This window comes from Larus michahellis, chromosome 2 (assembly GCF_964199755.1).
Source record: "Larus michahellis chromosome 2, bLarMic1.1, whole genome shotgun sequence".
Lineage (NCBI taxonomy): Eukaryota > Metazoa > Chordata > Aves > Charadriiformes > Laridae > Larus > Larus michahellis.
The window spans coordinates 70,714,420-70,740,560 of record NC_133897.1 but is presented as its reverse complement, the minus strand read 5'-3'; the positions used below and the strand labels follow the sequence as shown (position 1 = coordinate 70,740,560).

General features: G+C 47.2%; 1 protein-coding gene across 4 annotated transcripts in view; it reads left to right on the top strand.

Moving 5' to 3' along the window:
- Nucleotides 1-328: 328 nt before the first annotated feature.
- The window catches only part of E2F3 (E2F transcription factor 3), a 45,050-nt gene continuing 19,237 nt past the window's right edge, over nt 329-26,141 (top strand). For 3 of the 4 annotated variants that reach the window (XM_074575819.1, XM_074575817.1, XM_074575820.1), the window contains exon 1: nt 329-953. In XM_074575819.1, the coding sequence (XP_074431920.1) occupies nt 633-953 (321 nt within the window). In that variant the 5' untranslated portion in view covers nt 329-632. Of the gene's footprint in view, nt 954-1,034; nt 1,614-26,141 lie in introns of those variants that run through there. The other variant, XM_074575821.1, reaches the window with a different exon arrangement.

Genomic DNA, 26,141 nt, shown 5'->3' with positions numbered 1-26,141 from the left:
GGCCGTGCGGGTGCCGGCGGGGCGGGCGCAGCTGTCAGTGTCAGGGAGCCGGGCTCGGCCGGGATCCCGGCTCCTCGCCGGGGCCGGGGGGAATCCCCCAGCCCTCGCCCCCGCCGCAGCCAATCGGCGGGCGGCATGCAAATATCGTGCGGCGGCGGGCCAGTGGGAAGGGAGAGGGGCGGGGAGGCGGGCGCCCCGTTGGACGGTGGGGAAGGCGGCGGGGGCCAATGAGGCGGCGAGGCGGGCGGGGCGCGCCCCGGGGGCGGGGCTATGCAAATTTGGTTTGAAAAGAGGGCGGGAAATCCGAGTTTCGCGGGAGGCCCTTGGCGCGTAACCCGTCTCCTTTCCCTTCATTCATTGTCAGCAGCCGCCGCTTCCTGGAGCCATTTTCCAGCCGGCCCCACACAGCGGGAGCGGCCCCGCTCCATCCGCCGCATCTGCCCGCCCCGCCGCCTCCGTCCCCCCCCGGCGCCCCGCATCCTGCAGCCGGGGCCCCCCCGGCACCCGCAGCCCCCAGTATTTTGCGCGGGGCCTCGGCATCGAGGAGGAACGGAGCTGGGAAGGCCGGGGGGGGAGGGACGGGGGGAGGAGGAGGAGGAGACGCGGCTGCGGGGACAGACCCGGAGGGAAGGATGAGAAGGGGACTCCAGCCGCCGGCCCCGGCAGCGCCGCCGCCCGCACCGTCCACGGACTCCAGAGCAGCCCCCGCCGGCTTCTCGGCCCGCTTTGCCGCCGGCACCTTCATCCAGATCCGCAGCACCGGCGCGGCGGCCGTGGGGGCGCCCTGTGTTGTCTCCTCCGCCGCCGCCGCCGCTGCTTCCCAGGCTCCCGGTGCCTTTGCCCCGGCGGCGGATGGGGGCCAGCCCGCTGGCAGCTCTCTGTACTGCACCCCCCACGGACCCGCCGGCAGGACGGCGCTGCTGCAGCCCGCTCTCGGCGGAGGCCGCCCCCCGGTAATTCTTTTTTTCCCCCCGTCCCCGCGGGAGGGTGAAGGGGGACGGTGGGGGAATCAGCGCCAGGCAGGCCCTCTTCCTCGCCGCCGTCCGGGCCCGGGGGGCGGGCGGGCGGGCGGGGAAGAGGGGGTTGAGGTGGGGGGAAGGGAGGGGGGGCAGGAAAGGCGGAGGCAGCGCTTTGTTGCAATAAACTTTCCTGCCTCCTTTCCACCCCCCCACCCCCCCGCACCCTGCTGCCGGGTCTTATTTAAAAGGAAAAAAAAAAAAAAAATTAAAAATAAAAAAAAAGGCGGGGGGGAGGGGGGAATTAAACCCCCGCCACGTCCCGCCGCACGGGTGCAAGGAGCGAGGGAAGGGCCCCGCTCCCCACCCTCTTTCCACCCCCCCCCCTCCACCCCGGGGCTGGGGGGGGCCGGGCCGTGCCCCGCCGGTGTCTCCGCTTCACCCCCGGAGCCGCCGGTGACGTCTGGCACACGTGCGCGGAGGCCGCGGTTGTGACTGGGAGCCGGGGCGGGCGGGGAGGGGGACGCCGCTTCCTCCTCCTCCTCCCTCCTCCTCCTCCTCCTCCTCCCTCTGGCCTGGGACAGCCCGACCGCCGGCCGGCCGCCCCCCCCCCCCTTCCCCCGGTCCCCGCCGCTCTCGGAAATGCCCCTGCAGCAGGTCAGTGACTCGTGGGGTGGCGGCGCGTATCGACACCCCCCCGCCCCCCGCCGTTCCCCAAATTCCACCCCCCTTAAAATTTCCACGCACCCCTCCAGAAAGAAAAAAAAAAAAAAATCCGCCCCCCACTCGTGGGGTTTTCTTTGTCCTCGCTGTTTTCGGGTGCTCGCTTGGCCCTCGTGGGCTCCGATGAGTTGGGGGGGTGCGGGGCATCCCTGCTGGGCGGGGGTAGTGAGCGACGGCGGCGGTGGTGGTGGTGGTGGTGGGGGGGGGGGGGTCACCTGCCTGCCTCCGGCGGCCGCTCACCTGCCCCCCCGCCGCCCAAGACCCCCGCCCGGCGGCGTGGGATCTCTTAAACTCCTTCCCACCTCACCCCTTCCCACCCCGCTGCGCCCCTGCCCGGGCAAAAGGGGTTTTAACACCACCCCCTTCCCCCCGCCCCCCCATCCCCCCCCCCCCCCCCCCGCATCCAGTCGGTGGTGATCCAGGTATGGGATGCTGCTGCTGTGAATTCTGAAATACTTTTGCAAGAGCTCGGGAGCAAGCGCTTCACCTCTTGGCGCGGCTGGGAGAGGGTGAGGATGGGCTGGAGCTGCCTCGCGCGTGGGTTTCTGCAGGTGTTAGTTGCTGAGGTGGTGGTGGAAGTTTCAAGGCTCGCCAAATCCCATCCAAACCTTATTTTTTTTTTTTTTAAATAAGAATATTTGCTGTAAAATATAATTGATTTTCAATGCCCCTGGCCTTCAGCATATCCTAATGGTGATAGGTGTCAAGCAGGTTGGTTCAAGCAGCTTTGTAAAGCTGTCCTATGCGAAGGTTTGATTCCTAGAAGGTGGTGGTAAGCAAATACAAAGAGAAGCATATGTAACGGGATGATTCTGGGAGAATAATTGTACAGGTTTTTTTCCTCTTTGTGGGAGGGATGTTGGTGTCATAGGCAACTCTTAAAATTTCTCCTTAATGGGTGCTACAAGATCTTTAAATATGAATTTAGTGCATTTTTCTTGGTATAGCATTCACCTCTCTAATGGGAGGAACTCCTGGCCATAAAAGCCTAGGAAGGCTTCTTCTACCCCTTAAAGGTTTGGAAGCCGGAAGGTAATTTTGGGCTCCACCTGCTGAAAAAGTCTGAAGTTTGTTGTATGCCTTCAGCCCTCCACATTTACTTTGGGGAAGAGATGTGGGATGGGGGAGGAATAAAGCGGTCAGGCCGGTGGTATCTATAGGCTGGGGCTGGCACCCTCCCAGAGCGATAAGCCATCCGTGGCACGTGCCAGGAAAGGGGCTGCGCATCCTGACAGCTGTGCCCCTCTCGCAGCCGCGCTGGTTTGCAGCAGACCCGATTTTTTGGGACAGTAAGGCTGAAGCACCTTATTGCTCTGCAAACCCTTTGGTGGGGAGACAATCCAGCCCCTTCTGCAGTTCTCCACCTCCCACCTAGTTTTCCCCAAAACTCACGGAGGATTTTTCTGGGACTGGGAGGCGAGGGTATTTTCCCGGTTGGCTCCTGGCTGAGCATTTTTGAGAAAGTGCTATCAAAGCCTGGTAAGAGGAGAGAGAAAATGCTGGGTGGTTGAGGCAGCGAGCTGAGGTGAGCAGCACCAATGTAAATTTAGCGCTTGATTAGTTGAGTCGCAAGTAGTGCGTGAAGACTGAGACCCCCCCCAGCTGAAAACAAGGCCCCGCTATGCAAAAGACTGTAGGGATCAGCCTGAAATTTGGCCAGCACACCTGCACTGGTTAGGGTTATGAAAATGCTCTATCTTTGCAGATGTAACTGCACTGGCAACCCACCCATCACTTCCAAATATAAACTATGGTATGACTGGAAAAGAATCAGTATAGCAGTATAGTTTAGGCTGTTCAGGGAGGTGTTTGATTATACCGGCAAACGAAGAAGTTTCTTTTGCCAAAGCCTAATGCTTCTCCCCGCCTGGGAATTCGGTAGTTACTTTATCTGTGGTTGTGTAAGCATAACCGTGCTGGAAAAGCCTTGAAAGGTGGCCTGGTCCATAACAACAGGCAGCTCCAGGCCCAAGAGAGAGGAGAGTCTGCACACTCCTCCGTCTCCCAAGCAGGTGTCTTGATACTGTCCAAAACCTGTTTCTCACCGTGTCGTGGTGGCTCCTGTGTCCGAGGGTTGCTAACTGGGCTGTTGTACCCTGGTCAGCCCAGGCTCCGGGAGGCTGTGACCCAGGCTGCCCGCCCTTTCAACTTGAGGAGCCTTTTCACAATTCCTGTGGAGTTAATAGAAAGAGTTACTGGGCAGATCTGAACCCCTGCCATGGCTTAAACACAAGCGGTAATGAAGAATTAAGCCTTGCAAAGCAACCATCAGCCTGCGCTGCTGGGGAAAGCCTGAGCAACCAGAGATGGGGTCAGTGCTGCCTCAAGGAGCGGGCGGTCCTGTGTCCTCCCCTGCCCTCCTGCACCCTACCGGCCACTGGTGCCGCTTCCCTTCTGGAAGCTCAGGCCTCCCAGGATGGAAAACTAATCCTGGCTGAAATAAATAAAGGTTTTCTGCTGGGCAGGCAGGTTGAACCAGTTAATGGAAGGCCTGGTAAGTGCCAGGGACCATCAAAGGAAGGTGGTAGCCAAAGAGAAGGCACAGGTGTAGTGACACCGTGCCGTTTTGGTGGTAGTGAGCTTGCGGATCAAGTTGGTTCCTCATGAAAAAGTGTGAGAAATTAGTGTTTGACGAGGTACCCCAAAAGCATTCTTGCTGGTGTTGGCTTCTCGCTTGGTGTGAGAAAGTCACTACCATTTGCAAATCCCAGTACTCAAAAATGGGGCTGCTACACAAGCAAGCTGCTCAAAATGTTTCTAATTCAAATAGTGGAGAATTTCTTACTGTCTTCGGGTTATAAAGATAAGCCTTTAAGAAGAGGGCCATTTTCTTAGCCATGAGAAAATGCTTAAATGGAGACACCACCCACATGTTAAGTCCTTTTTAAAAGGGGCTAAATCCTCTTAACAAGAATATCTTTAGAGAACTCCTGTGGCCTTTAGATGACATGAGCTGTGGAGAGGCTGGTTCGGCATACTTCAGAAGGGGGCGGGAGGATTTACATTTCCAAACTGAATACTTAGCACCTCTCTCATTTTTCTGGTGGTTTAGAAAGTACCTCTTCCTCCTCCTCAGCAAGGCACAGCTGGAAGGGGAGAAGAAAAATGGGGTAGCGCACAATCTTTCTCCTAGGTGTTAGGTAAGGGGGCAGGCCAAATAGGACATAAATACTGAAAAAGGATTTAAGGTGGGGGAGAAAAAACCTGTGCGTTGCATAAAAGAAGTGGGTAGTTAACTACTAGCTTGTCTTTATTTTGTAGGATGAAAAGTTTTGTCTGTGTAGAAGACATAGGTGTTTTCATAGTCAGAGCTGTTTTCGTATTTCTTTGCCTGATAGTTTGTCTTAATAGGAATGAATGCTAGCCTGAGTTGGGGCCTTTGCTTTTTGAATAGCTTTTAAGGGAGTTTCTTTGGTTTAAATCCATCTCCTCCAGCGACAGGCTGCTGCTGAGCCCAAGGAGGTACCACATGGTCCTTTGGCAAGGCTGTATGAGGAGAGTTCAAAGAGGTATAAATCCCGATTGCCCTAACCGTGCCAACAAACTTCTAGTGGAAAGCAGGCATCCTAATAAAAACCTACAGGAATAGCCCGTAGCTTGCTGATGGTGGCTTTGCTATCCTCACGCAGAGTCCAGCTACGCTGATGTGGCTCCATCTGCACCAGAACTACTGAAGTAGGGTAGGTTTCTTTCTGCACGATGATAAGGGCTTCTGGCAGGTTTCCATGAGCAGCTGAGCCACTCAAAGTCTTTACTGTTGCTGGAAGGAGCAGGCTTGCTTCTCCCTCGCCATCTTTTCCGTAGCACCTCCTTCACCCTTCCCTTGGCCTGGCAGTGCTCTTCCCTCCCCTCTGTGCTTGGGGAGCATCCAGCTGTGCTGGTGGGTTGGTTTTCTGCTGCTTTAACAAGGTAAAATAGCTGTGTCTGATAAGCAATAAGGTCTGGCACTGATAGGTATTGGGTGTGCATGGCCCAAGATGGTATGAGTGAAACGAAGGAAGGAGAGGGGAGCTTTTACACGCAGTGGTGTCGAGGTGTTAAATTGGCTTGCCCGGCCTCAGTTTTCAGAAGTTGTTCTTGCCGTGAAGTTATCTCCCTTCTGCCACCAGCCTGCTTGCCAAAGGCTGGGTATGGGTGGCTTTAGGGCCATTTTATTTTTCTGTAGAGGTTGCTTCAACTGATTGAGCAATTAAAGGCATTTTCTTTCCCTTCATCCCAGGTATGTTGGTGCGGCTCTCTTAATTTTTACAGCGTGCTCATTTGTGAGTATGTGCGAGCATTTAAAAAACAAAAGTCTTTAAACTTAGGAACCGCTGTATTTTGCAAGGTGAAATGTTCTCCTGCTACTTCTCTGACTACGACTGTGGCAAACGTTTGAGGAAGGAACACAAGAGGCTTGCACAGGACAGCCCTTCTCCTACTGGCTCAGGGGTTACAATGAGTTTTATAGCTACCAATGGCCTGTGATTTTTTTTTTTTGTCTGATCGCTGTTTGAATCTAGTTGTAGTTCTGACCTTGCATAGCAGCAAGTTCTATCTAGGACTTAGTTATCTTGTGCAGAAGAAAAAATAATCTTGCATCTGCCTTTTTTTTTCCTTTTTGAACTTGCTGTCTATAGGGTCGTTGGTTGATCCTAGATATTGCGGTAGGGGAAAATGATTTCCTCATACATATTTCTCAACACAGTTTATGATACACTATCTTCTGTCCTCAGTTGTCTTCTCCAAGCTAAAGAGCGAGAGACCATGTAATTTCTCCTGAAAGGAAAGCCATTAGTGTTGAAATAGAAGCGTCCTTTTATAAAAGAATCTTATGATTCTTGAAAAAAAACATGTCTATTAGTCGAGATTTTTTTACTTGTCGAGCTTTTGGGGATTGGTGGCTTCAGAAGATGTTTTGAAGACATGGTGGACCCACTTTGCAAGCTAAGCAGGAGCCAGAGACCCTTTCAGAGCCAGCTTGTTTCACCAGGTCTTAACCTGGCCCTGGGTGGGAAACAGGAGGTGTGGAGCAGAGGGGCCAAGCTTGCTTGGCTGCTGTGGGAACAGGTCATTACAAAGTGTAGGTTGCAAAAAGGAAAACAAAGTAGCACCGCTCTTCTTTGGAGCCCCTGTCCTCTGCAGGTCCAGTGGGTCTGGTGTGGCTGTGTGAGGAGAATTCAGCCCACCCCTCCTGCCCGGAGCACCAAGAGGGCAGTTGGATGAGAAATGAAGATGTGAGCTTTTCTTAGTAGCTTTGAGTAGACACCTTTCAAACGTTCAGGCTTCACTTCTGAAGATGTGTGCCGGGCTGATGGCCGTGGCTCTGGTGACAGCGTTGGTCCTGGTGTGGAGGGGTGGGAAGGTGCCTCAGGCTTTAATCCTGGCTTGAGGAGGAGCCGCCGGCTAAGGATGGGTTGGAGGCTGTGACTTCAGTTCAGATGGGCTTCTTGCACTGATGGTGGTAATGTAGATCCAGCCATGCCCGGAGCGAGCCTTCAGCAGATAGAAAGCTCCTCTTAGTGTAACTAAACCTCCGGGTTGTACAGTCTCTGCAAATAATCTCATTTACAGCTGGCAGCACTGAGTGTGTGTATGTATGGTGGCAACTCTCCTCCTTAAAAAATGACTAAGTTGGACTTCAGGCTCTTGTTTTGGCTGGCAGAGTTAATCACTTCTTGCATTATTTTTCAAGAGCAGAACTGTCTTTGCTGATTTGGGGAGAGGAAACCCCCTCTGTGTACCCGGGGCAGTGGTGTGCGGTGGGAGGGAGGGTGCCGGTGCCCCCAGGACGGGGCTGTTGCAGTGCTTGAGGTGCTGCTGCTGAAGTATTTGGACTTGGTTTCAATTTCAGTTCTGTTGCCTGTTTGAAGACAGGCTTGGCAAAATTGCCCAATTTATCACATCTTTAAAAGGGAACTATTTCACTTCTGTTTTCCTCAAGTAAGTTGGTCCAAAACCACACTTGGAAGTGCAGTGCCTGGCATGGGTGTCTCCTGAAGTACTATGCTGTCTGCTTGGATGGCGCTGCTATTTGCTGGATCTCGCGGAGTTTGTGGATTTCTTAATACCTTGTGGGCTCAGAGTGAGCCCTGGTAAATATTTCCATCTGCAAGCCCTGTAAAGGGAGAAGACAAGAGTTGGACTAGGTGTTGATGAAGCTGGAGCGTACTGAAAATGGCCTCTGCTATGTGGTAGGAGTGTTCTACTTCATGCATTTCAGCCTTCCTTTTATTCATATAGGAATACATGGCAAATGTGTTGGTAGTTGTTTCCAAACTGAACTTACCTAAGGTTCCTGGAGTGTGTTGTGTCTCTGCTGTTCTGTTTATTAATGTGAACAGTTGTTGACCTGACCTGTTACAGGGTGAGAACTAACACATGAACTCTGCCACCTGCGTGCCCTGTGGCTTTCAGGCTTTTGTGCCCAAGGTGTTTTGCCTAGGACTAAGCTAGGAAGGGAAGGTGGAGCACTGAAGATCGCCGTTTCAGAATCAGCTGGCATCTTTTCTGTCACTGCGCTGAGTTATGTGGGCAAGTATGGCTTTTGTTTATTCCTACCTCTAGAAGTAAAACCAGTACCCCGTTTCATCGCTTCATTTAAGTCAGAGACTTAACTTGATCACCTGCATCTACTTTCAAGATTTCATCCGACTTGTATGTGGCTGCATCTAGGCCCAGAAGTGTCTGCTACCTAAGGCTGACAGCATTTTTGGGTGCCCTACTTCAAGGGTCTAAGACCTGATTTTTAGGAAGATATTGGGTGCTTCCTGTGATGTTAAATTGCAATACTGCAGATGTTGCGTCCTTGGTATCTCAAGCTTTATATGAACAAGCCACTGTCAAAAGCAGAGGCTGCTATTATTTTGGCTTTCATTTCTCTGTCTTTACAGTGGGATTTTAGAGTCTCTTCACGTAGACATTGTGAGCTACTAGTTGTTTTGCAAAGATCTGTGAAAACTCATAGAAAACATGCAAACAACAATAGTTATTTAGTAAAAAAAAAAAAAATAAAAATAATTGTATTGGGAAACTGGATAACAAGAGGTGTCTGCTTAGCCTTGGCTGCCTCAGCTCCAGCATTCTTGCTCCAAGTTGTGGTATGTGTGTGTTGGTTAATGTATGCATAGATTCTAGAAGTAATTTTCATTAATGAACTTCTTGAAAGACATTCTCCTCTTTCCAATGCTCTTCTGGTTTGGGGTTTTTTGGTTGTTGTACAGCTGTTGGTTCAAAGGTTGTTGCTTATTGCATAATTTTCTGCTAGAAAGCGGGGTGGGGGAAGAAAATCATTGGCAAACTTCCTTCCCTGTTAATTAAGGTGACATTAAAAGTCTCTGGTTTAGGACTCAATGGTGTCCGTTGCCATGCAGTGCAAGAGTCAAATTCTTATATATTGTGTCAGGCTTATTGATCTCCTCTACTTGTTCTCTATGAGTATGACTTTCTCTTAATTTTAGTTCTACCCGTTAGTCACAAAATCTCACTAAAACTGGAGTGCAGTAATAGTTGTTTTCTGCAAGCCACTGAATCTGCACTGTAGGATTTCATGATTTTTACACTTTTTTAAAGTACAGATGTAATTTTAGAGTGAAACACTTCTTGGAGTGAGTGTACTGTGCTGTCTATAAAGCTTAGCTTTCAAATTTGCCTTGTGTGTTGTTCAGAAACAAACTGGCATGTAGACTTCCTTACATCCCTCCTACCTAGACTCCCATTTAAGGGGTGTCATCTGGCAAATTTCAGGTCTAGAAGTAAAAAATAGTAATCTCTTAGCCCGGCATTTTTGTTGGTATGGTCCACTTATGTTGACAGCAGGCTTCTGGCTTTTTGGGTGCTACCACAGTGTGAGCAGGTAATTATGTAAAAATATAAAACTGTGTGCAGAAAGGGTCTCAGCTTGTACCATACGTGGAATGGTGGTGCCTGTGGGTCAGGTCGTCTATAGTGTACTGGAAAATACATGCTTTAAGGAGCAGGCCTGAAGGGTTTGCTGCATTCTCTGACTGCTTCTGTAGTGGAAACTGGGCTTTCCTTCAGTCTTTGCTTGGGCTTTTTTAACATCTGCTGGTTTTAAGGTCGTTCTTCCAACCATCAATGCTAGAAGTGGAATTATATGGAATTATAATGTCTTGAGTGATGCTAGTAACGCAATAGTGCCTTCAGTACGTGTTTTCTTGTGCTGCTAACTCTGCAATTAAATGGCAATTACCACGTATATATGCTGGTATTATTTTGCCTTGCCAATGCTGTGTTTTTAGGCAGTGTTGGTCCCACACACTGACAGCCTTTTGTCCCCGTACAGTAAGCTAGTTCACACTTTGTCTAATGTCTTTGCATAGCGGGAATTGATGTTGGTTGCAGCTCTCACAGAAGGCTTTTGTGTGGTGATATCTGAAAGCTGTCTTGTTGGAGCTCTTATCAAGGCGATTGCAATGGGGCCATTATCCCCACTCGTGGCGAACATAGATATTCGCAGAAATTTTTATAATAATGCTTAGTAAGTGGCACAGTGGTGACGAGCGACAATGCTGGAGTGGTACAGAAATAATACCCGAGGTGGCAGCCGTGCCGCGGCGGGGGGTTATCTGTCCTTGCAGACCGGGGACGGGGTGGGAAGGGAACCCCGCGCCGGGCAGACGGAGGGTGGTGATCGGGGCTATCGCAAGCACGAATAATCCTGGCCGTCGGCTCAGCAGAATAAAGTTTTATTTTTCATGGTAAGGCTTTTATCGAGCGGCTCCAAGTAACCCAGATCCAAATTGCTGTATAATAGTTCTGCACCTCATTTGTTCTTTTTTTTTTTTTTTTTAGCTGCGTAGTATCTATAGCCTAAAAATGTCTTTTGGGGGTTATGTAAAACTTTGAGTTGGGTGAGAGGAAGGCGAAACTTCACAGCTCCAGTGTAGTATTCTTTTTAAGCACAAACCTCTTGAGCCAGTAGAAAAGACAACTTACTACTTGAGTTGGGGGCAGGGAGGGCTTTAAAAATTATAATAGCATTTTCACCGGCTGCTTTGTCTCGATACTGGGTATTTCACTGGGCTTATTCTTTTATTCTTTTTTTTTTTTTCCCCTCAGGAACTGGAGTTAGAAAAAGCTCTTTTTGTAAAAGATAGTGTCCTGAAAGCATAAGCAAGTTGCTAATTTTTTTTCCTCTGGTTCTTAATCATAAGAGCTGCCTTGATGATTTTTTCCCACCTCAAATTAGCAATTTATTTATAACATGCTAATGTTCTGCATGCCTGTCGGTATTACTGTTCTGTCGTGCTGAGCTGAGAATTGTTCTCTCGAAAACTGACACTGTGAAGATGACACAAATGAACATGGGAAATTGCGTATAATAGAGGAATATTCAGGTGGCTTTTGGTATGACTTTAGTTTACACTTCTTTGCATAAAATCAATTCAATTTCCTTTCTGATTTCAATTGCCAGTCACATTTTTGTTGCTTGTTTTTATTTGTGACTTAAGAAAAATGCAGACCACTGCCTTATGGCATCCTTTGCTACCCTTTCATTCCTGTTGGCAAACTTCTCTGTCATCGTCTTCTGCGTGCTGCCACCGTCTGCCTTCTTGGATTGCAGGTAGGGTAGTGAGGAACTTCAGTGGGTATTTCCCCCTTCTCAAGGCCCTCGCAGCAACCGCTTTGCAACCCAGAGCCTGCAGGGAGGCTCTTCCAGATCTAGGGATTAGAAGCATCCTTCCCAGCGGTGCTCTGCTTCAGAGCCTCCACAGAAAGACCGGGGAGCATTCAAAGTCCAGACTATGCAACACAGGCTGTCCTTGTGCAAGGAAAAGGAAATGGCAAAATAAAAACATGTCCCATGAGTTGCTGTACTTAGAGCCATGTGCTTTGTAGGTGTTTACGAGAGAGGTGATAAAGAAAGGTGCAAGGTCATTTGGAGGCCTCCAACATTGTTTGCTTGTGACCTGTTCTCTAAAGATGCTTTACACATTGCTGCTGGCCTTGGGGCGCTGAACTCCTTCCCTCTTCTCGTCTTGGTAACATCGTGCTTTTGCTGAATATGTGGGAAGTGAATGCAACAGTAGTGAACAGGTTCTGTGCTTTTGGCTAGATATTAAGCTTAGGTTCAGGCTTCTGTGGACACAAATAAGTTAATACTTACAAAGCTTTTCTTGTGGGTTGTGTTTTTTTTTGGGGGGGGTGGGGGGGAGGCACAGAAACCACTTTGCTGTGAAGGGGAATGTGTAGGGGATTCCAGAGACTGACGTGTTTAATTAAATAAAAAAAAAAAGAGAGAGAGAAAAGAAAAGCAAGCTTGTAGGCAGGCAAATTCCCCTTATTCAGAGAAAGCCATATGTTCAGGATACTATCCTTAGTGTGAATTATTTGCTTCTGAATTAGGATAGAGGGTTGCTAGGAAAAGTAAGATGCATTCACTTCTTTCACCTTAAAGAATTTTGTAAGGGTGATTACCATCTCGCTCCTTTCTCCCTCTTTCCCAGTCCTGGAGAACAATCAATTTGGCAATAAGTCGGAGGAAGCAAAAATGTGATTGTTCTCACATCTGCAATGCAGAGACTAAGATGGACTCCACCTTTAAGGCCAAAGTCAGGTATTCCTGCCTCAAAATGAATCAGGACTTATCAAATCATTCCGTGTTCAGTAAGAAAGGATCAGAATTTCAGTCTTCGTATTTTTCCCCTTCAGATTTGTCTAGTTTTTGTGTTCTTGACTACCCTTTAGCTCTTTCAATGTCCCTAGTGCCTTTTTGAACACATTTCTCTACTTCTTCCAAGGGAAAGAAGCAGCACCAGTTGTACCAGACGGGCATTATATGTGTTGCTAGTACTTCACTTGAAGTGGAGAAACATGACTTTCCCAGCCATTTGAAGAGCTCAGTTGCCTCAGTGTGTGAAGAGCAACTCCCAAACTCTGCTTGACTGGCAGCTGAGAAGAGAGGGATCTCCCTGAGAGCTTGCAGGAAGAAAACTCTAGGCATCTGTGAGATGCTATAGTATATCTAGCCAAAAATATCAGATACTTGAGCTTGCCTATTGACTTGTTCGATGCCGATGCCTTGTTGAAATGGAAAAAGCCAACAGATCTGGAACAATTTTAAACTTCTTGAACTTCCCCCTCTACTCAGTGCTTATCAGGCCACACCTGGAATACTGTGTTCAGTTTGGTCCCTGCTGCACAAAAAAGATGTGGACAGGCTGAAAAGGGTCCAGAGAAGGGCCACAAAGATGATGAAAGGACGGGGAAGCCTGCTGTGGGAGGAAAGGCTGAGAGAACTGGGTTTGTTCAGCCTTGGAAAAAGGAAGGCTTTGGGGAGACCTTATCACCATGGTCCGGTGTTAAAGGTAGCTACAAAGAAGATGGAGACTTCCTTTTTACAGTCACATGGGAAAGATGAAGGGTAATGGGTATAAATTATTCCTGGGTAGATTCCGATTGGACACAAGAGGAAAATTTGTCCCAGTGAGAACAATTAGCCATTGGAATAGTCTTGCCAGGGAAGCAGGGTATTCCCGAACAATGGACACTTTAAAGATTCAGCTGGACGGGGTGCTGGGCTGTCTTGCCTAGACTGTGCTTTTGCCAAGAAAGGTCAGACCAGATGATCTTTAAAGTCCTTTCCATCCTGGTATTCGGTGATTCTATGGTGATGATCCTATGAACTTTGTGCAAGAGGGGCAGCATAAAGATCCCAGCAAATGTGCTTGCCCACGAGGGCAGCCCCGGCTCTTTCACTGGTCGTGCAGGCGTGGAACGCCTAGATGATCAGGGGCAGCCTGCCTGCCAGGGGCTGTAATGGTCCTGGAAGGCTTGCTTTCCTCCTGAAAAGCTGGTGTCAGATACTTTGTCTAGATTCAGCCCCAGACCCTTTGGTTAATGTTGTGCAAATTGTACAAAAATGTATCATTCCTTCCACTGCAAAGTACCGCTGAACGCCTTCTGCAAGGATTTTGCCTCTCCCTGAATGCCTGAGGTGATGTTTTATTTTTGTCCTCTCTGCCGCTTTGTCTCCTGTTCGAGTGCCCCTCCATGGCATTGGAGGCATGAGCCCCAGCATGGAGCAGGTGCAGTGAGCTTCCCAGCTAGAACCTTGAACTTAGAGTATCTTGCATTAAGAGCATGGGAAGGTACAGGGTCCACTCTTCTCTGGTGAAAAATGTGGAGTGTAACTTAGTAGGTGTATTCGTCTGAACCGAGGTGGGTGTGCAGGTCAGGACTGATGCAGCGGTGCACTTACATAGGGGACATCTTTATGCACCTGTCGCTACAGGTCCACTGGTTTGGGCATCCTCACCCCACACAGGTCAGACTGGAATTTTTTTGGATGGTAATATTGATCAGGGCCATGACTATTTGCTTGCTTGTTCTTGTGTGTAACTGCATAGTGTGGAGAAACTTCAGCTTTCACTTACCTTCCTATCACTTTCAGAGGCAGAGTTGAAAGTGAATTTCTTAGGTCTACTTTGACCTAAGGCATTCTGGTTGTGGTATCCTGATCTGATTTTTCTTTTCAGAAACAGGGTCCAAAAACCAGTGTGTTTCACTCTGTCCGTTTTGCAATGAGCTGATCCTTTTTTCAAGACAAACTTAGGAGCTTCTCATGTGAGAAGCTACACTTACCAGCAGATGCTTGGACTACCTGTGAGTTTGTGGAAATTGCATCGTCTTCACACTTGCTTTCTCGGGGGACAAGCTGCTAGTCCTGCTGACAAATCAGCCAGCTGCATTTTGGCTACAGCTGGGATTAGACTATTGATCTCAGTGATGTGAGCTTCAAATTGTGAAAGAACTGATGAAGGCTTTTGATTGCTCGAACAAAAAGACGGGACATGTACATTTACATCCTTGGGGCGTGTGAGGGCTGAGCAGGAGTCCTTCTCGAGAGCAATGGAAGGAGGTGTGTGCTGGGGATCCTGAGGACTTGGGCTTCTGCTTCTCCAGTTTAACTAGCTGCTTGCATCTCCCCTGGTATGGTGAAATTGCGTCAGTACCTTCACTAAGTGCTTTTATCCAGACTACCAATCTCAACAAAGTTATTTTTATTTTTTTTTTTAAAGTTTGGTATTAAGATCTTTAAGAAGGCAGATGGGCGAGGGGATTTGGGTAAGAACTTTTTACAGTCACAGTATGGAATTTTTTCACCTTAACAAGCGAAGGCAGTGGTTTGAGCATACGCCAGTATGCCTTTCCAGAGCTGTGATACGGCTGAACCACAGTGGAAATCTGGAACCGTAACGACACTGCTTATAGGAAGTTTGACTCCCTGCGTTTAACCACAAATGCGGTCAATCTTAGGAGAGGCAATAACGGAGAGGAAGAAAGGTGGTATTATTTGATTAGCTTTGCTCTCCTTGTTTTCTGCAGTGCATCTGATGGATGCAGCTCTGGCTGTGAGAAAAGAGTGATAATATTACTGACTGATGGTTCCAGTTTCTTCCTTGTTACACTTTGAAGATACTCTTTTGGGGTAGAGATAACAGGACTTGCTTTCTGCATATTAAATTCAGTAGTCGCGTGCTGTTATTAAACAGTTGTGCTGCTTGTTAAACTACTCAGTATTTCTGAAGACAATCATAGAATCGTTTTGGTTGGAAGAGATCTTTAAGATCGAGTCCAACTGTTAGCCTGGCACAGCCAAGTTATCACTAAACCATGTCCCTCAGCGCTACATCTGCAGGTCTTTGAAATACCTCCAGGGATGGTGATTCAGCCACTTCCCTGGGCAGCCTGTTCCAATGCTTGACAACCCTTTCAGTGAAGAGATTTTTCCTAATATCCCATCTAAACCTCCCCTGGTGCAACTTGAGGCCATTTCCTTCTGTCCTATCGCTTGTGACTTGGGAGAAGAGACTGACCCCCACCTCTCTACAGCCTTCTCTCGGGTAGTTGTAGAGAGCGATGAGGTCTCCCCTCAGCCTCCTTTTCTCCAGGCTAAACAACCCCACTTCCCTCAGCCATATAGAAGTGGATTAAATACCATGTCATGATCCCTCAGGTCGTCACTAGCTGCATGCAGGGACTGAAACACAAAGCAATCTAGTCATGACAGGTATCTGCAGTGGGTGAGTGAGGGGGGGAAAAGGTCTTCCCTTTGCTCCTCACCATCGTGCCCCAGACCAATATGTTAGATCCATTTGGTTCAGCAGCCTGGGAATGGCTTTTTGTCTTAGGAAGCAGGAGGATATTTTGGTTTCCATCTGCATGTTCTTGGAAACGAAATGTAATCCTCTCGTAGCGAGGCTAACCTTAATTGCCTGCTGGGGTGGGAAGGAAAAGGTATGGATTGAGTCTGTGCTACGAGGAGTGCTTCCCGTGGTGGAGGGGATTTCTTGGGACCATCCTGGGAGATGTCAGCTTTGGGGATGTTGTTTCACAGTCAACTTATGGTGATTCTAGGCAGCGCCACCACAAAGGGGGTCGAGCTGCCCTCCTGGCTCACGCAGTCTCACCACCTTCCTGCGCTGGTGCCCGGCTTGGCCAGACCAGGTACCTACCCCAGCTGAAAGCTAACACTGGCCAAGCGATTAGTTTTCAGCCCAGCAAGCCTTCCTGGCCAGGCTGGGGCGGCTGGCGAGGGCTGTCCCTGATGGTGGCAGGGGGGTTCCCGAGGTGCGGGTGGGATGCCTCGTGGCCTCAGCATCTCCTAGAAGCAGGCAGAGTTGTGCGTAATGAAAACCTAACAGATGGCTGTGTAAAGAAATCGGCACCTTTTGTGCTGTTACTTACCACTTAGGTTACTGAGCGGCTGCTGGTGCCTTGCCAGCAGCACCCAAGGGCTGAAGGGACCTCGCAGGCTCTCCCCATCTCTGGCATTCAGCCTTTTAAAGGCTTGGGGGTGGTTTTAGGGGTTTTGTGAGCACATGGAGGAGAAAACATGGCTGAAAATATTCTCAGTTTGCAGAGGAAAATCCACAGTCCCTTAAGCTGCGTCATCTCAGCACTGCGTTTGCACCGTGCCTCGTACACTCGGCTTCCAGTCCCTGACCGAGGCTCCCAGGCTACGTGTAATTTAATTACAGTCTAGCGGCTGGCATTGAAGTAGGTGAAGATATAAATGTAACTTGTGCCTAGAAGTTATGTCTGTAGCGAGCTTGTAATCCTGGAGGCCTTCTCGGAGATCATTGCTATCGGGAAATCCCTCCTGAGGCCAGGCTGGCCGTGCTGCTTGGACAGGTAACATTGCTCGGAGCAGGGCTTTAATGTGACTGATTTTTAACAGATGGAAGCAAAGGCATCACGGTCTTGCCCAAGAGGTCACGGAATCCCTGGAGATAACAACCGAGATGGCTTTCACTGCCAATAGCCACGGCTGAGAGGCTTATCTTGCGTGGGTTGTCAACGTGGGAAGGCTCCTAGAGCATCCGGTCAGATGAACGGTGATGAATGCTGGTCATATGCAAAGTTCATCAAGAAAGGTTGAGTTCCATGACTGCACTCGTAGCAGTGCCTCCTTTCTGCCCCTCAAGTGGAGAGGTGAAGCCAGCCAGCCTGGTGGCGAGAGCACCCAGGGCCCTGCTCATTCCACGCCGCTGCAGGATTCGGCTCTTGTGACCAAAATACACTGCTGAATTTCGTCTTCAGCTTAAAAGGAGGTATATCATTGGGGTTGTAAAGGAAACCTCCACATACAAACTCAACTAGTGCAGTACTAACTAACTTTGGAGACAGCCTGTAACTAATAGGACTGCAAAAATAAGAGTTACCACTTCGATCTGCTGCCTAATTTTGAACATAACTGTTTCGTTATTGATTACTTCAGCAAAAAACTTCAGATACGTGTTTATCTCCCAGCCCTTCCCAGAAGGGCCACTGCCAGAAGCCTCAGGTCTCCCCACAGCAGTTGCCAAAACTTCCATCTTTCTCCCGATACTTTCTTTAGCATCATTGTGCATTGAAATATTTGCAGGATAGTAAAATGTGAAAGCTGTGTAGCATTCCTATTTATTTTGGAATTCAGTTTTTTTACACAAGGAACGCTGTAACTCTGCCATATTTACTTTCTTGTATTTAATTCAATAAAATGTATTTACCTGAAGCGGACACGAAATTTCCAGTTTACTGTGGAAAGCATAGGGCTGCACTGCAGAACTTGTTCCAAGTTAGTGCGGAGTGTGTGAGGGCTTCTTGCCAGTGCAAAGCGTGGAAGTCAGGAGTAAGAAGAGTCTTGCTGCTGTCATCCACAGGCGCCTGCTGAGAGAGTAGAAGTTATGGATGTCAAGGCAAGATGACAGGTTTTTTGTCTTTTTGTGTTTTTTTTTTTTTTTGAGCTTTATACTTCCAAGACAAACCAGTGACTGGCAAAGCAGGTTTCTTCCAAGACTGTCTTTAAAGTACTTTTGCTTCACCTTGGATAAGAACCTGCAACCTCAGATAGCGAAATGTAGTTGAGTTTTCTTGGGTAATCTTGGGTTTGCAGGTTGATATAGTTTGTAATCAGGGTTGGGAAAACAGTGTAGAAAAAGAGGATTTTTTTTTTTTTTGAGAATCTACCAAGCTCTAGACTTCTTAGCAATCTGGGAAGCTACAGGGTGGTGGGGGGTTCCTGTGACTGCTGAGTCGTCTTACCCTTGCCCCTGCTGCTAAGAGAATAAGGCTGTTCTTCCTATCCACATACTGTTGAGAAAGGCCATCATACATGGGCTATTTTTGATCCTATTCCTTTCCCTAATTATATGTAGCTCTTATAAATCTGTCTGGATGGGAAGATCCTGTGTACTTTGAAAGGGTTCACTTGATCTAAATTTAAGGATGTCTCATGTCCAGTTGTGAAACTTGCTATTTTAGTTTGCCCTACCTACAGCTTTTACTAAAACAAGAGGAAAAGGAAGAAAAGGATAGACTGAAAAATGTGTGTGAGAGGAGGGAATGATGACTCATCAGTGGGACTGCATTTGAAAATGAAAAGGATCAAGGTGTACTGATCATAACAGAGAAAGTTATGGTTTTTGTGAAGAAGGCACGATTAAATCATATGGTCATTTATCTTCTGAACAGATCAAGGTACACTTGTGGAAGAGCCCATGAGCCTGAATTGAGAAGATAATTTTGAAGAGAGAAGAAATCTACTTAAAGAAAGGAATTTTTAGTGCAGCATTTAATAGGTGATATTTTAGTGACAGATTCCACTGGAAGACTTCTCCAGCCTTCTAGAAAATCCCATTTAGCTGTCTGTTGCTAATAGAGGATAGTTCTAATAACTGCAAGGGAAAGAGAGGGAAGGCAGCAGTGCAAGAAGCCTAATAGGCTTTCTCTGAACTTAGGCTGCAATGAACGGAAACTAAAGCTCATGAATAGACACCTGAGATTCTGCCTTCATCCTAGGTGTTGTCTCTTTTACCTCTCTGCTAATTTTCTGCTCTTCCAGTCTCATTCTGGAATCCATAAAACTTCCCTAAAACCTGGGATGTGCAACAGTCTTGAAATAACCCTTTCTGTAGGGTTTAAGTAGTGTGCAATTATAAGGATGGAGTTCTGTACACAGCACTGCAAGAAGGGCTTGTGGTGTTTCCTAAAATGTTTACCAGCAACAGCCAGCTTTTCCCATCTTCAGCCTTTTTCTTTTCCCAACTTTCCTCCCCACAAACCAAAAGCTAAAAGATAATGAAGGTGTAGTTGTCTGACCCGTGAATGAGGCTGACAGAAAGGACATTTAATATTGTAAAGGATTTTCCTTAAGAAAAATAACTGTCAGTAGGGCATGGGATTAAAAATTGGCTAAGCGGCAGATCAGGAAAAGCATCCTTTTGATTGATTCCAGCGCGTATTTGCACTAATCCCTATACTGCGGAGTGCTTTCATTATTGTCACAGAAGTAAACGAAAAAAACCTGTTAGTGATAGTAATTGCTAGCAGAACAGTAAGTGATAATGGAGCGCTCACAACTTGCTCTGTAGGCACATTCAAGCACACTGCGTCTTTAATACAGCCAAAGGCAAAGTTGTGCGCCAGAGAACAGGGAATGCAAGCTATGCCTTATGAAAGAGGGCCTGTATCCTGGAAAGCAGCACTTTGGAGAAGCCTGTAGTGGACAAGCAACTCCTCGCCAGCTTCCAGAGCAATGCCAAGGAGTGGTGGCACTGAGGCTTGCATCCTGGCATGTACTAAAAAGGAACAGGATGGGGAGAAACTTTTGCCTCAGTGAACAGGCTTGGTGCAGCTGATAGTTGAAATAACGTACACCGTTCACTGCTAGTGCCTGTAAAGGGAAAACGTTGGAAATGGAAGATGATGTTAAATAAGGCAGCAAAAATCATTTGAGGTCTGAAGGAAATGCACTACAGTGCAACTTACTTAAGCAATATTTTGTTTATGGAATTAATATTGATGATGATTTGATTGATATACAAGATACGGTATTGGGAGGGGTGGTTGATGCAGCTGATGGTTGTGCTGCCATCCAGCAGGACCTTGACAAGCTGTAGAAATGAGCTGACAGCAACATCATGAAGTTCAGCAAAGGAAAGTGCAAAGTCCTGCTTCTGGGGAGGAATAACTCCAGGCACCGGGATGGGCTGAGGCAAACCTGATGGAAAGCAGCTTTGCAGGAAAAGCCCTGGGAGTCCTGGTGGACCAGCAATGCACCTTTATGGCAAAGACCACTGATAATCTCCTAGGCCACACATTACCAGCAGGTCAAAGGAGATGATCCTTCCCCTCTGCTAAGCTCTGGTGAGACACATCTGGAGTGCTGGGTCCAGTTCTGGGCTCCCCAGTACAGGTGAGACATGGACATAATGGAGCAGGTCCAGTGAAGGGCCATGAAAGTAGTTAAGACCTCGGAGCATCTCATATGTAAGGAGAGGCATAGGGAGCTGGGACCTTTCAGCCTGGAGGAGAGAAGGTATATAGACACTCGATGGGAGTAAGTGAAGAAGATGGAACCAGGCTTTTCTTGGTGATGGCCACTGACAGGACAAAAGGCAGTGGGCACAAATAGAAATGCAAGAAATTCCATTTAAACATAAGATTTTACAGCGAGGATGATCAAATGCCGGAATAGAGCTCCTAGGTTGTGGAGTCTTCATCGTTGGAGATATTAAAAACCCAACTGGACACAGCACTGAGCATCCTTCCCTAGTAGCCCCTGCTTTGAGCAGTGGGGGGTTGACCAGATGATCTCCAGAGGTCCTTTTCCACCTCAGCCACTCTGTGAGATGTTTCTTGTGTCAAAAGTCTTCTTAAGTTGTTAAGCTTGAGCATATCAAGAGCTTACTATTGAAAGCTGAAACAATGCAAACTCAGTGGAAATTAGACTTTTTTTTTTTAAGTGAGGGGAAAATAATCATGAGTGGATATCTTCAAGTTTTGACAGAATTAATGTTTTGCTGTGTAATTTCTCTGCAGAGTTATGCTCTGTAATTTCAGCTCTGAACAGCCTTGAGGTTAGCAAGTCCATCTGCCTGCTTTCGGGTGTCAGCAACCATATTTATGGTCGTTCTTGACAGGTGCTTGCTCATTTAACTTTCTCATAACTGAGATTCTACAATTGCATGGCCGTCTTTCCTACCCTTGGCTACAAGATAGTTTAATGTTGCTAATTGCATAGCAACTAGGGGAAAGGTAGTGGTATGTGATATGTAGGAGGTCATATTCGAAAGTTAGATTCTTTGCTTTGATCAAAGACTGGATTAAAGAGAAAATATCAATTAACTTAATCTTAAAATTTCAGACTTAAAGATAGTATACATTTTTTCTGGAGAAGTCATCTCAAGTTATTTAGTTTAGGGAATAGATAGTAAAGAAGACAAAGTGGAATGGAAAGATTGTGTCTGGTGTGGGCCAATTTTGATCTGCGGTCAAGTCCTTTGATGACTCTGTGACCTGAGATGTTCTGCTTCACCAAAGCCAAACCAGCAACTTTCTCTTTTTTTTTTCCCTAGAAATTTATTCTCTGTGATGACACATCTGTTTTGGATGTTGTCTTGTAAATAAGGCTATCACATGAGCTTTTTAGATTGCCCTGTTCCTGGCATGACAGAGTTTACCCAGATGTGAAAAAGAAAATTATTTAGTCTACCAAGGCTTGTTTGCTTTTTTTCATGAACTGTTGTTTGTCTTCTTGTCTTGTTTTTATTCCCCCTCTGCCACTGGGAATAAGACAATTTTGCCTTTTGAACCAAATAATTTATCTTAATTTTGCCAGTACTACCAGGTTGTTCTGCTCCTTGGTGTGGCCGATGGAGTGATAAAATACTGCCAAGGTAGGATGTGCATCACAGTGAGAGCTCAGTGGATTAGTTGTTCGTTGTGACATTACACGGAATTTAAAGCACTAAGAACTCAGCTATCTTTGTGCCGTTTCAGCCACATAAGCTGTCTGCTGCCAAACGGATTGGTGAAATAAGAGTATATGCAACAGCTGTCCACCTTGACGTGGGGAGGGAGGAAATCATCAGTTCCTAGAGTTTAGCAACCCGGGCTGGGTGAAAACCAAGTTCAGTTTGTAGTCAAAGAGATGTGCTGTGAAGAAAACTTCTGATGGCAGTACCGGCTCCTGATCTAGGATGGAGGGGGCTGTCAGCCACAATTGGGGTCTCTAGGTCCCTGCTATCTGTGATTCTCTCCCTTGTCTCGTCTTCCATGCTTTTATCTACTACTTTGACTTTCTGCTGATTTGGAGCCTCCTTTCTGACTGCTTCTAGGAATAGTTGCTTTTGGATATGTAAACCACGTTTCCTGTTTCTTGGGCACTTGCTATTTATTTTTGTTACTCTGAGGTTTGGTATGTGGAGGAGGCTATTGTGTTAACTTCATCAAGGTTACTTTCGGATTATTTTTTTTTTATGTGATACTAGTAATTTCATTTTCAAAACTGTACCTTATTAACTTTTTGCAAATAATAAATCAGTCTCTCCATGCAAAGTAAGCATTATAGATATTGTAGGTGCAGAAACAACTTCTCAGGGTTAATCTGTTTGGACAGTGTTGTGACTTCCTTGAAGTGAACTAAAACCCCCCCAGTTTACATAATGTACCGAACTATCCTGTATTACAGCAAGTGCTTAGGACCCTATGTTATTTCTTAACTGGCTCTGTAAGTGCAAATCATTGCATCTCATCTGGGTCTGGTTGTCTCCTGAAAGTTTTTTGTCAACTTTCACAATGTTCTTTGGAATCTATATAATATTTTTATCACCATAAATGGATTTAAAGTACACTTACTACTTTTGGCAAATCCAGCTGTATGTCTTTATACTTGTACGGAACTAGGTTAAGGAAGTACTTCAAAATTAAAGATTTACTACTTTAGATCTGACTTCATATAACTAATTACATTAATTCAACAAGTAGATGTAAGAACCATCTTGCCTCAGGCAGTGAATTAAAAATACAGAGTCAAGATTGGTGTCGACTTTTTTCACGACAGGATTCTCCTTTGGGGGCCTGAATACCCAACGCTAAAACTCATGTGCACCTGAGGATTTTTAAAACTGCATGCCTTCTAGTTTGTAGCTCTATGCTATAGTTTCTGAAGTGTTTGCATATGGATCCTCTTTGTCATTAATTTTTGAAAGAATGTACAGAATCACAGAATGGTTGGGGTTGGAAGGGACCTCTGGAGATCATCTAGTCCAACCCCCCTGCCAGAGCAGGGTCACCTAGGGCAGGTTGCACAGGAACACGTCCAGGTGGATTTTGAGTGTCTCCAGAGAAGGAGACTCCACCACCTCCCTGGGCAGCCTGTTCCAGTGCTCTGCCACCCTCAAAGTAAAGAAGTTCCTCCTCATGTTTAGGTGGAACTTCCTGTGCTCAAGTTTGTGCCCGTTACCTCTTGTCCCGTCACTGGGCACCACTGAAAAGAGCATGGAACAAGTTAGGTGGTTCCCTGTGATTCACCTGTCAGTAAGTAAAGCGATGCAGTCCCTTGGCATTGCACTGATTTAACTCGGTATGGGTATTTTGCGTGGAGTGTAGGAAGATTTGGGGTGCCAGGGTGGAAAAATCCTGAACCACAGACCTGTGCAGACAAGAAAACTTGCACTCCAGAAACTTCATTGGTGTAATTCCACAGATGCCAGCCTTTCTTGTTAGGAGTCCTTTATCCAAGGAAAACAAAGCTCGAGATGCTGTGGCTTAGGCTGGCAATTTAGTGAGCAAACTTTGTGATGCAAGCCCAATCTTGCATCATTACTGTGCACCTACACTGAGATAGCACCAGCGTGGCTTTGTGAGTGCTCCTCCTTCTCCTCCTTTTTGACTTCATACATATCAAATCCTATTAATTCCATCTTTCTAGAGAGTTTTATGACTATATTCTGCGTGTTCTGTAAGTAAGGAATAACTGTCCTCCTGATTTCTATGCCGATATATATGCCCAACATACTACTACTTTAATTTTTAACCTGCGTATCTGATACTTTATGGCATTTACTGGAATTTCCTCCAAGGAAGTTCATCCTATCGTATTCTCCAGCTCCCTTAATGTCCTTCCTCCCCCCTCCCAGGCCTTGTTTGTTTAGTAGATGATTTGGCAGACAACTGACAGTGTTTGAAAATTTTTCTTTTTTTAAGTAGCTGTGCTAATTTCTCCTTGTAGAGTGGAAGCCACTCAGTGGAACTAATCCAATCACAATCTTATTTTGAAGCTAATGACTTTTAAAAGAGTACTTTTAAGAATAGTTCTTAAATAAAAAAGGACAAAATAATCTCTAGAATGTATTTTGAGACTAACTGCTTTGTGATGTTTTCCCTTTGGGACCAACCCTAAAATGATACGGAAGTTTTATTTCCCTCGTTCTGGTTCAGTTTTAGCCTCGCCAGTCAAGAGGCTGAAACGCAGCCAGGAGCTCTGCTGACACATGAAGAGGTGGTGCCCTGTCACGCACCATGTGGATTTAAGCTATCACTTTCTTATTTGGCGTACTTTGATCTCCATGGGTAACGTTAAAAGTGGACCTGTGTCAGTATAATTATTACACGTATATGCAACACAGAAATTACAATGCGAAGTCTCTTATGCAGCCACTCTGTTGTCACACCCCGCCCGCCCCCCCACCCGCTTGCCATCGGTTTGAAAGTTCAGCGTCAGGCCTCTTTTATGACAGTCTCCTTTTCTTCAAAGGATGTCTGTGGTGAGAAATTACTGACGTGAACCGCAACTGAAAACCCCCGAGCTTTGCTCTGGGGGCAGCAGCCTCGCTGGAAGTGGTATCTTTGGGAACGGGGCTGGGCGAACGGCTGGTAGCTTTGACACCAGTTTGCAGGACCAGGCTGGCGTGAAAGCCTGCTGGTGGCAGGGCTAGCCTTGCCACCTTGGCCCTCGTTGTGCTCACTGGGGAGAGAAACTCTCCTGCCACCCCAAAAACCCACAGCCAGGATTCCTCCCCTCAGATGCTGGTTGGTCTGTCTGTGCTTCTGCGTGCAAGTCTTAGCTGTCTCTCTGTATGTTTTGTGGAAGTTTTGTCCTCCAGAGCTTCTACCTCAACCAGGCAGGTGCAGCTGAGCCTCCAGCAGCTGCTGGGATGGGGGAGTAGCCGCTGCATGGAGGTGTTTTCTGGACTGCTCAGAGGCACGTGTGTGCTTCTCACCTTGGGCAGTTCAGCAGTTGAGATGAAAACTTGGGTGCAGTTTCCTGAAAATAACTTTTCATATTTCAACATGAAGTGGTAACTGGAACCTTCAAGTACAGTGCAAAGCCACTGCTTCCAGTAAGAAGTTAATTGTTTCATATTTGGCGGAAAAAAATTGCAATAGCAAGATCTCAGATGATTCATTTCCTATGCAGCATAGGTGTAATTCTGTTGGTTTGAGGCCTGAAACGTGGCTTGTGCTTTGGTTTATTTCTTGCACAACCATTGTAATGTCCTTCCCCTTCTAGCGCAAAGCAAATATGAAGTACTGCACCAGCGCAGGAGAATACATAAGTTGCACGTTTTAGCAGTGGCTACTATACTGAGTGCAAGCTTGACAGGGTGTAGGCTGATCCCATGGCATCCACGTAGACCGATGAGCAGAAAATGGAATAACATCAAGCGGGCTGTCCGCTTACCTCAGTGTCTGAGCTACGTTAGGGGTGGTGACTGTGAGATACTCTGACCTTCTGGCAGGTCAGCTCCCCACGAGATATCAGGATGAAAATCAAAAAGGGAATTAGTACCTTGAGATTATAATCCCCCTTCAGTATAAACGACCTGCCGCAGGTCTAGGAAGAAACCACCATTTTTCATTGTTCCGTTTCGCTGCTTTCTTGGTTTGGTTCAGACCATTGTGTTTCATTGAAAAGCGGTTGAAAACGTCCTTCTGTTCAGACAGGAGGGAGATGAGAGAAGTGTGAACTGTCGCAGGGGGGTGAGGTGCTGGCCATCGATGCCCAGCGCTGCTAACAGGGGAACGAGCCCTCCCCCCTCAAACTGTTGAGCGTATCTGGAAGCTAATGTATGCCTTTCAGTGGGTGTTAAAAATGGCATCGTGTGATGTTCTGCAGTAATGACTGGGAGGCACTCGTGACGCTTGCATTACTTCTTCCTGCATATTCAACCTGAGAAGGGAAAGCCATCG